The following is a 14,658-nucleotide window of genomic DNA, read 5'->3' as shown; positions in this document are numbered from 1 at the left end:
GCTCTGAGAGAAGATCAGAATAGCAGAAGGGTATTAATTCAGCAGAAGTGAAAAAATTGATCGAGGGTTTAGGGACTAGAAAAGAAAGGACTGTCATGTTTAGTGTGGACGTAAAAAGTATGTTCCCCAGCCTTAAGAGAGAAGAAATTCTTAGTGTAGTAGACAATGGGATGAAAGACAGGAAAATTGAAAACTGGGATAAGGATAGAATGAAGAAAGCTTTAAGTTTTTTGTGGGACAATAGTTTCTGCAAGATAAGCGACGGGATAGTGAAAATGAAAGATGGGTTAAACATTCGTTCCTGTATAAGTCCTGTAATAGCGGATCTAGTAATGAATGAATGTGAGAAGCCGTGATGGAAAAGGGTAGTGATAAATTACTAGTGTTTTGTAGGTACGTGGATGATTGTTTTGGAGTGTGGAAAGGCACTGGAAGGCAATTGGAGAGCTTTATTAGAGAATTGAATGATGAAAGGAAGTGTATTATTTTAGAGAGGGAAATAGAAGAAAATGGTGTGATAAATTTCTTAGATATGAAAGTAACGAGAACAAGGGAAGGCAATTTTGTAATGTCGTGGTTCCAAAAAGACTGTGCAGCAGGCGTATACTGCAATAAGAGAAGTGATGTTGATGAGGGAACAAAGCTGAATTTCATTAGGAATATGGAAGAGAGGATTAGGAGGATAAATATGGAGGAAGATCAAAAGGAAAAAAATGAAGTGAAATCTTTGAGTTTTACGTCCCAAGGTTATGCCGGTTAGGCTAAAGGAAGATCAAAAGGAGAAAGATATTGAAAGGCTATGGGAACAGCTGAAAGGGAATGGTTACGGTGACGAGGACAGGAAAAAGAGTAGGAGGAGAAGGAAGAAAAGCGAGAGAGAAGAGGAAGAGAAAGAAGAGGACAAGAAGAAAGGATGGCACGGCGTTGAAAGTGCAAGGGTGATCACAGAGAAAATCAGAAGAATTCTAAAGAGAGAAGGTATTAAGAATTACAGGAAGGGCGGAATGAAGATACTGGATATCATTAGAAAAAAGAAGATGAGAGGGTCAGCGGATTCGTGTAAAAGGGGGGAGGGTTATATATGAAGTGCCGTGTGGGATGTGCGATATGGTGTATGTAGGGGAACCAAGAAGAGGATGCAAGAACGTTTAAAGCAGCATAAAGATGATGTCAGATTGAAGAGAGACACTAATGCTATTTTCAAGCACGTCAATGAAACTGGACATGAAGTGAACTGGGAAGGAGCAACGGTAGTGGAGTAAGAGTGGAGACAACTGGTTAGGAAGTGGAAAGAAGCTAAGAGGATAAAAGAGGTAGCCAATAAAGCTATGAACTGGAATAGTGGTTATAGTATTAATGAAGAGTGGGAGGACATTTTGAAAAAGGAAGAACAGAGAAAGAAGAGGGGTAAAATATAAGGACACTATAAGGTTTATTTGATTTATGTATTCTTTTATATACCTTCATTTAGTTTTTTACTTATTTTTCATGTTTTCATTATTTACTTATGGTTTTCTGCATTTTGCTAATGTTTTAAAAGGTCACAAGTTTTATAATTTTTGATTTTGTTTAGCTCTTTATTTCAAGCAGGTGTTTCCAAGGTCTTGTTTTCACGAATTTTATTGTTGGAAAGCTGTTGCCGGCTATTATCAGTTCATAGTTGTTTGTTATATTGTTACTCATCAGTTTTGCTAGGTGAAAGGCAGTTACGCTCGCCCCCGGAGGGGAGGTAGTGTTTTTACAAGAAAAGTAAACAAACAAATGAGGAGTGATTCCTGATTGGTGGAAGGAACTAATGATCTCCTTTCTTTATTGTATATAATTTTATTTCTGATTTCAGTTGTAGAGTGTAGTCTGAGGAAGGAAGTGCTATACTTCCGAAACCGTTACTTTTCTAGTTTATTTTTTATAATAAATATTCTAGCCAGCCTTGTAAGAAAGCTGTGTTTTTCTGTATTCAAGATGGACACAAGGCCATATTATTATAATATCCATGATGGAATTCTTGTAATCATACGTAAGGTATTGCACCGTGAAGATGAGTGAATTAAACGCAAAACTGCGCTACATTTTACAATTTCGTTTCGACCGGAAATATCAGTGAATTTGAGAAAACAAGAATTCTGCTGAGTCAGGGAATTACGATTTGGTAAGACTGAGATTTTAAAATCATTCAAATATTAAAATTAAGAAGTGATTTCAGATGTAGTTGAGTGCTTATGTTTTAATTGCAGCTTCAAACTTAGAAACTTATCTGTATTTTCGACTAACGATGTGTAAGAAACTTACGTTCTGGAGCTGTCTACATTGTCTTTTGCTTTCGCTTGTGCAGTGGAATATTATATTGGTGAATCATCCACAAAGCGCAGTTGGATCAATGAGGCAGTGGTAAATTCATTTTCAATGCATTTGTGCTTCCAACCTGTTTCCTTCTTCATTTCCTGCAATAAGTGAAGGTAGCTTATCACACGAATGAAAAGGTTTTGAAATATGGTCTGTGTTTTCATTGTAATGTATTTAACTATGCAAAGAGGTTTATTTCAGAAGTGCTTATGATTTACGAGAATTTTGCGAAGTTGCACACCATCGTATTCATTGGGTCAATACTCGATGGATAACGACTAATTTCATCGAATTTGATCCTTAAATATGAGATATCTACAGATACCAAAGTGTACGAGTAACACCGATTTTTTTCTCAGGATTGGTAACGTGCTGTTTGGTTTAAAATACGCGAGCACTCATTGTCAGTGCGTGACAGAGATGGCAACACCGTACGGCACACACAACTGTAGCAGCAGCGGAGAGTGTGATGACTATTTTTGATACTTACGATACTCGTAAAATTGCTACGTTTTCATTACAAGTGCATTCATTCGTTTTCTCCATTTGCGTGGTGTGACACCGCTTGATATTCATCACCAGTTGAGTAAGACGTGTGATGATGGTGTCATGAATATGTCTAATGTGCGTTCGTGGGTACAAAAGTTCAAAGAAGGCAGAACGACTGTGTGCACAGATCCCACGATAATGCCAGCTTTGGAGGCGATTTGTTCCGCTCATTCGGCGATCCTCCAAAACAACTTTCTCCACTCGTTCAATCATGTCGTCAGACTGGCTTGTGCGACGCAGAGATTGTCTTGATTTGTTGTCACACGACGTTCTGCTTTCTTTGAACTGTTGCACCCACGAACACACATTCGATACATCCATGACACCATCATCACATATCTTAGTCAACTGGCGATGAATTTCAAGCGGTGTCACACAACGCAAATGGAGAAAACGACAAGTATCAAAAACGGTAATCATTTTCACTGCTGCGCTAAGAATTTTGTTTGTCGTACGGTGTTACCATCTCTGTTACGCATTGACAACGAGTGCTCACGTATTTTAAAACAAACAGCACGTTTCTGTACCAATTCGAGAAAAAATGGAGATGTTATAACTTGAATACACCTCGTACCTTTTACTATGTGCTTATTTTACAATATTTATTAGTTGTTTCACATTAATAAGTACATATTTAAACATTATCCATCAATACCTATACATTTGTAATTACATTAGTGATAGTGTTTCTCACACGTTAAAAAAATATTGTTTATTCTTATCTTAAAGTTATTCTGATATTATAAATGATACAGCAGTTTGCGAATGCATGTGAGTTCACATAAAATGTAAATTTTGAGTCAAATTTTTGTATGCTTTTTCAATGGCAATACGAAATGTTTAGAGTTGTAGAAAACATGGAGGGAGACATAAAGACTGTATTTCATCAATTACCAATTCACATTGAAATGAAAGAAAATAGCAAAGGAACGGTTTGAATTTGCGATTCAAATTATCGTAAAATAATAATCATTTGTTTCCAGTCTACTGTAGAAATAACAGAGTTTCCTAATATGCAATTCCTGTTTTAATGTTAATAGCTTCGTACTCTTCTATAAAAAAAAATCGTAAATGAAATGTCCATCAAGTTCATATTTTGCTTTTTTTCCCCTTCAAAATCCTTGGATCTTGGAACTAGAAAAGCAGACAGGTCCTTACTGACGTGTCATTATCATGTGTTACTTGAAGAAAGGAAACTGATCCAGAAGATCAATCATCTTTCAGATGTTGTGTGGGTTTGAAATATTTTCTCATGTTGATGTTAACTTAAAACAAATTCAGTGGCGTAGTAGGTATAGTGTTCACTTCTGCATTTAAAGCATAGATGCATGATATGGGTTTTGTGGCAAATAAACACCGAGTGAGCGGGTTTTCTCGGTGTTCTCCTATATTCGCATTCGTTCTTACATCAACTCAGTAATTACTAAGCTTTCCCCGCTGCTATAGTGAGTAGCGCGTGCGCCTGTAGTACACGTGGTCTTGGCTTCTAATCCCAGTTGGGGAGAACTAAAAATTGACTTTAACTTTTATGAATCATCTGTCTCCTTTAACCTAAAAGAGATATTATTAAAGGATTAGTTAAACTATTTTTCAGTTTCAGTAATTACCATTTCGTTTGTTGGACGTTGACCAGTGATTTAGTGTAAAGTATAAATGTTAAGCAACGAGCTTTCGTTTGTCAAAAATTAAGGCGCCTTCGAGAATTGTGAAACTACGAATTTGCGATGATTCTTTCACCCACGTAAATAATGTTTGGAAACATTATTTTATTTTTTTAAGAATATCCTGTTCCCTGCTCGCTTTCTAACGTCGGAATTCAGTTACACTTTCACAATAGTTATTCGTTACTTGAAAATATTATTATTATTATTATTATTATTATTATTATTATTATTATTATTATTAGTTATTATAAAAGTAACCAAGAAAGTTCTGTCGCTTATTCACCCACCACCTTCGAACATCGATATGTCACCTAAGACGTACCTGGAAGATCAAAAATAGTCTCTAGCATCGACAACCTTCTGCCAACGTTCTACAAGGCCATGGATTCCATCGTGGTAGAACTTGGGCCGTACAGCGAAGGTATCAAGTGAATTTTGCACCTCTACTAGAGATTTGAACTGGTGTCCTCTAAGGTGATTGCCCAAGGAATGGAATAGGTAGTAATCGGACGGTGCAATGTCTGGGGAGTATGGCGGATGCATTAGTGTTTACCATCCAAGGCGTAGAATGGGGTGTCGGGTCATCCTCACCACGTGGGGCTTAGCGTTGTCTTGTAACAGGAGAACCCCTTTGCGATTCAGAAGTGCTGGGTCCAGAGTTTTGAGTTTTTCTTCTAACCAGCTGGTAGCAGTTCCCAATGCACGATGCCGCGAGCAATCCGCCAAACACACAGGAGGACCTTCTTCTGGTGCGATGCTGGTTTCGGCTGTTTAAGAACCGGTTTGTGGCAGGGTTGTAAAAAATAGTTTTTTTTTTTTTAAAAAAAAGAACAAAACATGTCTAAAACATGAAAAAGGTGTTCAAAATGTTTTAAACATGTTTTAAAACGTACACGAAAAAAAAATTAAACATTTTTGAACAGTTTAAAACATGATTTTAAACATATTTCAAAATTGTGTAATAACGTATTTATTAAGACTTTTTTGCTCTTGCAACCGATCTTTTCATTTATTTATTTATTTATTTTCGTTAAGACTACATTGTGTTGGGTACAGAATATTTCAGTATAGATTAGTAATTCTCGACTTATTTCTTATCACGACCCCCCTTTTATTACACCTTCTTGCCAGTGACTCTTCGTAAGTACTTTCTTGGTTGTAATAAGCTTTTTAGGTAGATTTTAAAATCTACCTACTATATAGATTTCACACAATCTATCAATATACATGGCAAAACAAAAGTCCTCACCATCCTTCCTTGTGTGTTGAGAACGGGTTGAGAGAGGATAATAAAACTTGGAAGTGGTCTGATACATCAGATGGTGTTATCAAGCATCATGGTGGACATCTTTGATTGGTATTCGCAATTTCAAATGCAAAGGGAGTCAGGTTACATGTTTTCAGGCTAGAATTTTACTAGAAATACGGTTGTGCGGTTATATTAGCCCTAAAGCAAGTCATTTCGGAGTTACCGCTTCTGAAAGTTTTCTGGTTATGTTTTTAGAGGCTAAGCTCGCGTTTCGTGGAGACGGGTGAGATTTTTGTTGCAAAATTTGATTACTATATCAGAACACTGATGCAAATAAAATTATTTTAAAATAATAAATTTTCGAAGAGTAATCTTTGAAGCACACTTCGTGTTGTGCTAACTTTAGAATATTTTCTGCAACCCTATGTAATTAGTTGTATTTTGAGTCAATAATTTATTGAAAAAAGGTAATATTTGTGGCGTTCAGAGCACAATGGATCCAAATCATTTTTCAATAAGGTTCAGTTTGCTCAGCAAATGAATTCAATTTTGAAAACGTAATATCTTCGCAGTCAAGAGTCCACAACAAATGTAGCTAAAACCATGCGAAAGGACGTGGGATTGTTTCATATGACAGCCGCTAAACAGGGGTATCAGTGGGACAGGAGGTCAACCGCCCCCATCCCCACTCTGGACTTCAGATTTTGGGGGCAGTAAGGCAGTTTTAGAAATCTTTGATAAGCAAAGTCCAACAGAACAAGTTTGAAGTCCTTGCACCGAATAAATACGGAGAAGATACAGATGATTAAAACTGGAAAGTTGCTTAGGCCCAATTTTCAGAATTTTCAGTAGTCTCGAATCTCGAAAGTAAAGCCACCTTTGGAATCATTGGGCCAAAAAATATACAAGAGAGCAATATAGGCCTATAGTTCCTTACGGCCGATGGAAATGGATTATAACTGATCAAAATCCATGTTTATTCGGTGTAAGGACTTCATTATATATATATATATATATATATATATATATATATATATATATATATATATATATATATATATATATTGGACTTTGCTCAGCAAAAGGTTTCTAAATCTGCATTACTGCCCCCAAAATCTGAAATTCGGGGTAAGGGGCTGATGACTTCTTAATGAACGCCCCTCTCTAGCGGCAATTTCTTAAAATTCTAGATTGCATCTTGTCATGTAGTTATTCTTTCTTTCATCTCGGATTCGTGGTTGTGAAAATATGACGTTTTCCGTCTGTGTATTCTTTTGGACACACCCTGCATTTATTTAACGTAATTTTGTATCATTGACTATGGCATTCGGAGCTTGACTTTTTAATCATTCCCACGCTGCAAAATATAGTGTTAATATCTTAAATATGAGCAAGGAGGAGGAAATTAGCCCTCCTCTCCCATTCCCTCAATGCTCTTGTCTAGCGCCTGTCGTATGAAACTCTAGTCTACACCTTTTCACGTGATTTTTGTTTCATTTATTTTGTACCCTTGGCTACGATGATACTACGTTTGCTGAGCAAAAGTAAGCCTATCTGAAAATGGACTTTAAGCCCCATATCTGTGAACCTTTCTGAAAATGGATTTGGATCCCTTGTGCTCTGAACGCCCCGTATCTAAAACTATTTTATGAAAACTGAGTTGGAGCCAAATTTATCCTGCAACCCAAGTTTGCTCGAAACGCATAAAATTAGTTTGTTTAGTTTGATTGATTACAGTCTTGGATCAGTAGCAAGGCTATATGAAATAGGGCTTTTGTTTAAAGTGGGATCTGAACCACTAATTTTGAAATTTTACGTCGGATCACAGTCAAAATCTATACAGCAAATTCCGACGTCTCGTGCCTCTACCCTCAAAATTTAATGTTAAAAGACCGAAAATTGCACCCTGTAGCGTGGTGCATACATACAGACAGACGAACAAATTAAGATCAAATTGTCCCAGACACTGACGTTCGGCACTTATGTTACAATAAGTATTACGTTTTAATGGTTAGTTACGCGAGCGACTGCCATACCTTGCGCTTTCTCACCTGGTCCCTTCATAAAGCTATGCCAAGGTGTGAAGTTTTTAAGAAAATTTACAACTGAGGTAGGGAAGAGGGACGAAGTAAAATTTTCATAATATAATGAAAAAGATTTTGTTGATATAAAATTAATTGTTATCTGAAGTTTCCAGTTGCATCTCAACTACATCACTGACGTTAGAATCATCAGAAGCAATTTTCGGATCAACACTTCTACCATCTATTTGGGTTTCCAGTTTTTTCACAGCATTGCATTTTTCATAATGATTCTTCATTCTTTGAACTAAACCAACCATTTCTTTCTTACACGTTTTGCAACAAGCTCGTATGGACGTTTTCTTATCAGATGGAGTTTGAGTTACTTTAATAAATTTGCTTCAAATGATGTCCTCTTTTCTGCCCGTAAAACTCATGCTAAACGATCCAAGTTGTACGGAGACTGAGAACCAACATGTATTGTATCAACGAATGCTTGCGATATTTTAATTTCAGAACCGCAATTTAGCAAATAAACTTTTGTTTGTTTTTTGAAAACACAAAAAATTGTTTCCATGAAAATTATTTTATTTATTTTTTAATATCAGTTCTACAAGTATTCCAACTTTCGACTACGACACTTTCTCGCAGGTTAACTGAGAATCATTTAAACAATACAATATACGTTAAAAATAAGGGGGAAAATGAGACAAAAATTGATGACCACATTGACCTGTTGTAGCCCCGAGAAATCAAAACATTCAGATGGGAAAAAAATAGTATTCTGAATGGGGAGCACTTTTGACAATTTTCTTTCTCTGGCATATTTTTTACAAAGATAAAATAAAATAAAAATAAGCGTGTTTAAAACAAGTCTTAAAAATTACACGTGTTTAAAACAAAATGTTTAAAACGTATACAAAATTTGTTCTAAACAAAATCTATTGTTTAAAACAAGTTTTAATCATTTGTTTTAAACAAAACAACCCTGGTTTATGGGAAACTAACCAATGATGACGGAATCGTGGAGCTTCGTACAAGACTCACTTCTCATCACATGTCAGCACCCTGTCCAGAAATGGCTCCTTCTTCAGACGAGACAGCAAAGAAACACAGGTGTCTGCTCGCGTTACCTTCTGGCTCGAGTTCAAATCATGTGTGACCCATCGAGCCAACTTGTAGTGCTTCCCAAATTGATGGAGATGCTGCCGAATGGTTTCTCTACCCACACTGAATTGTAGTCCCAGTTCCTTACATGTCTGGCCACTTTTCGCCTCAATTGCTGCCTGAAGATCATTTTGTATGTGTTGGTGCCTCTTCGAGTGTTTCGTCACCGTCCTTAACTTGTTAAACCACCTCTGCACTGTCCGCGTAGTGACAACACTCTCACCAAAGGCTTGGCATATCTTCCGCCCTGCTGCTGCGGCGTGTTTGACCCCAGTTTGAACTCGTACATCGTACACGCCCTTATGACGCTCTGTGAATGTCCCATGTTCACTCTGTCCTTACGCAAGTTCACGGTGTAACTAAACTGCCATATCCAGATAGTATGTTGGATATACCCACACCAACAAGTGACCTGCGTCTTATCTCCATTCGCATTCAACTCACGGGGTGAGAATTATTGAAACACAGACCTCTACAAAATGCGACAGAACTTTTTTGGTTACCTTTATATTATACTGGTGTATTAAACGCTCGATCGTGTTTCATTGCTTGCTTGTTTTAGTTCAGCATTTTGATTTCTCATCTAGAAACTTAAGCCTAAGCACCTAGACTAAACACAAAAGCTGGTTGTGTGCCAAAAAGGAAAATTAGTATCAGATGCAAATTAATTTGATGCAGTGAATCGAGTGACATACATGACAAAAGAAAAATACTTTATACAATCGTCATCATCAGCTTTTATTTACAACAGTATATTGTTTTATAGAATGGCAGTCGAGAAGGAGAGGAGGTGCATAATAATAGCTTTTTAATAAGTTTATTGCCCTTTTTTTTTTTAATCATCACTGCTGGTTGAGCGCGGTTAAGTTGTAGAAGCAGGATCGAAAGTGAAGATGTGTAGTTGCGGTTTTCGGTTTATCTAGTGTTCCTATGCAGGTAACAAGCATGTCTGTTCCCAAGTTCCAATACCACGTTTAGTCCTTCCTGGTTGCTGGATAATTCTTTACCATGGATTCAGGAAGTACTAGCTAACAAATTTTCTGCTCGCTCGCTGCAAGTGAACACTAAGCCCGTAAACTAGAGTACTGGAGTCTTTGCAAAAGATAATTTGAAAATGCATACACACTTTATCTTCTGTTGATAACTGTTAAAGATTCTTGTTATGTTTCCTGCCAAAATATGGTCCTCCTCGGAGGACGAAAATAAGTTGAAAGAAGCCACAGAAGAAACAAGATTAAAATGGAAACACCAAAATGCTATTTTGCATCAATATAAACGTCTTACTCTTTGATATGTGCTTACAAAGTAACATAGAGTTGGAAGGAAAACGTAAACGAACATGTTCGCATATTCGATCAAAAGTTATTCAAGATTTTATCTTCCAGCCAGCAATTAAGAAATGTGCATTGATAGATTGAATGTCATAGGTATAATAGAATTGATAAGAGTAAATGTCTGTTGTAAACGTTGAATGGTAGGAAATTAATGTCCCTTCCAGCGTCGAAGGTATATGAGACATGATCTGATGCTTTAATGTAGATCCGTACCTGATAGTAATACTTGAAAAAGAAAATAAATAATTTTGACCCATAGTATTTCCATTTTATGATAAATATTTACAATTGAGAAAATATATCAATAATATAAATAGATTTCCTTTAAATATTCAAATTTACAAATCATTTCTTGCGTAACAAACATAGAATTTATATACTCTTCACAACATTATGTAGTCAAAAACAATATTAAGTATAGGTTGGAGCATTAATATTGTACATGTAAGTTATTGTGAAACTTTTGCTTCCAATTGAGTTATTTGGTTTTGTAAAATCGTTTAAACGGAGTGAAACATACTATACTGATTTTCACGAAGCTTTGCACCCCTAGTAAACAATGTAGACTGCAGTGCAGAAATGTTGCCAACTAATTAAACAAAAAATGTTATATGTGATTTTGTGCTAAGAAATGAATAAACAAACTGAAGGGGGAAAAACAATGAGATTAAAAATGAAATGGCATGGGCTTGTGATAGGAGAATCAGGAACCATTTTCTCTCTTTTGCAATGGCGTACGCACTCCTCTCCTGAATCTTTGAACTACTATGTAAACGCAGACACGCACCAGGAGGCAGAAGGGCTGGATGTTGAATTTCTTCTACCAGCGTAAATTACAACTAAAACTTACTATCCCCACTCCTAACATTTTCTCTAGCTGAGAATCTACCTAAAATGTTAGGATTCAGAGCCACTATTACATAATGACTTAGGGGCCCTACTAGCAGATCTATGATCCACAACCGAACGAGCGATCCGCACGACATAAATTTCCTCCGGAAATCGAACGCGGGCCTCCCGCCCGATGACGAGTACACGGATCATATAGCCACAAAGGAGTTAATTATCAGACCTAGAAACATGTGCAGTTGTACTCACGACTTCTATTCAAAATTGAGCTCTTGGGCGCCCGCGGTGGCTCAGTGGTAGAGGGTTTACCTCCACATGGGTTCCTGGTTCGATCCCAGCTCGCGCCAAGTGAACCTTGTGGTGGACAAACACCGTGTGCGTAGGTTTCCTCTGGGTTCTTCAGTTTCCTCCCACTTTCTTCATTCCACCATTTCATTTATGTTTTCATCATCACCATCTCCTTTAGCCTAGCCTACATAATCGTGGGACGTAAAACTCAAAAGATTTCATTTCAAAATTGAGCTTCTTGTACGTTTCCATTACAGGCGAGCGAGTGTTTGGAACAAGCAATTGTTAATTGTGCAAGAACTTGACAACTACTGAGTTTACTTATTTATTGAATAGAGAATTTATTATTTTATTTCCTCTGTTATATGTAATAAAATACCTATAAAATATATTTTGAATCCTCGTGACTTATCCTTTCATTTGATATCTAACAGAAAAGTTACGCCATAAACTAATATATCAGTCATGAGAGTATGAAGACTCTATCGACATCTTATTCAACAAATTCCAAGAAACTTTTTAGATTCTGTATAGGAATAAAGACATATTATTTAACATGCATATAGTACCTCCTCTTAATTTCACTGCAGTCAGAAAAAAATAAGTTTCAAAAGTTATGAACATTCCTATCCAATATTATAAAATTCTTAAATGTTGAAGATTCCTTTGTACATTATTTCATTTCTGGCACCGAATATTCGGTTTTTGCATCTTTTAAATGGACATTTATTCTGATCGCATTTTAAAAAGGCGATATACAAATTGTAACTGAAAAAAATAGCCTCATATTACTTCGTAATGAATCACTAAAACAGGTTTTATCTTCTTTAACTTCTCTCTATCCCCCTCACTCTCTCGTTCTTTTTTTAATTGGCTATTTCCTCATCCCTAATGAAAGGTAAAACAAAGATCTGAAATACTATAAGGAACTTATTATCTTCAATAAGAACAGCGAGTACACTTGATTTCTCATTTTCTTAGCCCATTTTCATGAAATGACACAACTGTTTGACAACCATTCTTTGTGAAAAACTAAAAAAATAACTATGAGTAAGCAACATTGAAAATGAAACTAATAATAGTTTATTCTTCCATGAGCAAATAGTACACAACAAATGCAATGTATTATGGTAATTAATGTATTGTTAAGGCACAGTAAGAACATTTAGGATCCGACTCAAAGTATGTATCTATATGGGATCGAAATCTTGAACCAAAATCAAATTTATAAGAGAAAACTTACAACAAATGACAAAACACGCAAAGTGCGCGCCACAATTTAAAGATGTCGCCCAAGGAAGCCAGCAGGTTACCTGCTGCTCCGAGTTATTCTGTTGAACATAAACAAGGCAAACCCGTGAGTGCAGAAGAAAAGCAAATAGTTTATCAAACGATATAAACGTTGTTCAATTCACTTGAAGAAAATTAAGACCTATAGTAGCTAATTTTCATGTTCTCATAGAATATTTATTTACTTACTTTGTAGTACTGAAGTTACTATTTGTACATTCGCATGCTATACAATGTAAGAAAGCATATCAATAAATTGAACTTAAGGGTGGAAAGTACCATCTGTTTTTCATGGGTATACGTAATGATTTAGGTAATAGATAAAAAAGAAATAATCTCCCATAATGATAAATATGCTTGCTGTTACATACCAACGCCATCTCTTTATCGTTCAGTTGACAATTTGACATAACTCATTGTAATTTCATCTATAATTACAGTTTGGAGAAAAATAACAATGTTCAGTTGCTCTTAAAGGAGGGGGAATTATATAGTATTGGGTATTTTGCCCCATATCACGGCGATGGTGAGAGAGAGACGAGTAATCCACATCGCAGTGGCAGAAATACATGCACGTGCTGCAGCAGAAATATTGCGGGAAACAGACGAAACAATTTCCTCTTCACCAATTAGCAAATAGTCGTGCGCGCAGTGATACAACATCAAGTTACGCGGTTTGTTTTTGAAGGGTGCACAGGACTGTGAAAAACGCTTTAGTATAATATAGAGTCTTAAGGTTGGGTGGTTTCTTGATGGACATGCTTGCCATCGGGTACATTTCACGCTCTCGTCTTGGTATCTGCGACTAGTGTTTTTGTAGCGATAGATGACCTTTCCCACTATACACGTGTTGATATTTCCACCCCTTGCAGCATTTTGACAATCACTGCCACACTGTTCAGTTTACATTAAACGTAAACAATAATTATAATGGAGTTCTTCATTATTTTGCCTTTCAATCTAAATCTTTTAACCTAATCATTATTTGTTGCAAACACTTTAATAGAAACTTATTGTAATTAATTTTTGTGTGTATTTCAGTTGCCAGATGGAAGAGTGATTAAGCTTGGTGGAGAGAGATTTGAAGCTCCAGAAGCGTTGTTTCAACCGCATTTAATTAATGTTGAAGGACAAGGTTAGTTATTTCTTATATGCAAAGATAGGATGTCTATCGGTCACGAAAGTCACGAATGTCACGAAAAAGTCACGAAATGAGAAAACGGTCATGAAAGTCAAGAAAAAGTCACGAAATTTAGCTTTTGAGTCACGATTTTTTTTATCTGTACAAATATACGTACAGACTGGAAAATTTTGTTCTACAAGACATCAAAATTCATCACCAAAGATGTCTATGGTCGGCTTTAGACGCTACAAAATCGCTATCAAATCGCATGCATGAAAATTCGGCCTAATTCGCATCCAACTTCGCTCTTGAGAATGTTCCGAAATTTTATGGTTTCATAAAGAAAAGGTAACGAAAAAGTTACGAAATTTCATTTTGGAATTTTAGTAGACACCCTAAAAGAAGAGTACTAGAAACTGGTATTCGCTAGCATCGCCAGTGATGAGTTCAATAAAGAGAGATTTATAATAACCATCCTCAAATAACACAGGTCTGCAACAAAAAAGCTGTTTGCATAAGTTCACCTGATTTTTACGCTTCTGGGTGCACCGAAGTCGAAAATGACTCCCGTACACAATGGAAATGTAACGTGGTCAAACAGGTAGCTGGAAATAGCTAAATTGCAAATGCATCACACGGAAATAAAAATGAACATGGAAGATTAAATGTATTTGTGCCCCCCGAAACATGAAAATTACATGTATATTGGTTCGGATGGCCATCACTGACACATATCGTAATGTGTCATGAATGAGCGTTCGAGATTACAAAGAAAAACCAA

At 36.3% G+C, this 14,658-nt stretch overlaps 1 protein-coding gene across 3 annotated transcripts in view; it reads left to right on the top strand.

The window, feature by feature from the left end:
• The window catches only part of Arp2 (Actin-related protein 2), a 115,612-nt gene that overhangs the window by 76,731 nt on the left and 24,223 nt on the right, over nucleotides 1-14,658 (top strand). For all 3 annotated transcript variants that reach the window (XM_081725637.1, XM_081725638.1, XM_081725639.1), the window contains one exon: nucleotides 13,796-13,889. In XM_081725637.1, coding sequence (XP_081581763.1) covers nucleotides 13,796-13,889 — 94 coding nt within the window. The remainder of the gene's footprint in view (nucleotides 1-13,795; nucleotides 13,890-14,658) is intronic.

This window comes from Thermobia domestica, chromosome 9 (assembly GCF_964235325.1).
Source record: "Thermobia domestica chromosome 9, izTheDome1.hap1.1, whole genome shotgun sequence".
NCBI classification, from domain to species: Eukaryota; Metazoa; Arthropoda; class Insecta; order Zygentoma; family Lepismatidae; genus Thermobia; species Thermobia domestica.
The sequence above is the reverse complement of the archived record's forward strand: the minus strand, read 5'-3'. Positions and strand labels throughout refer to the sequence as shown.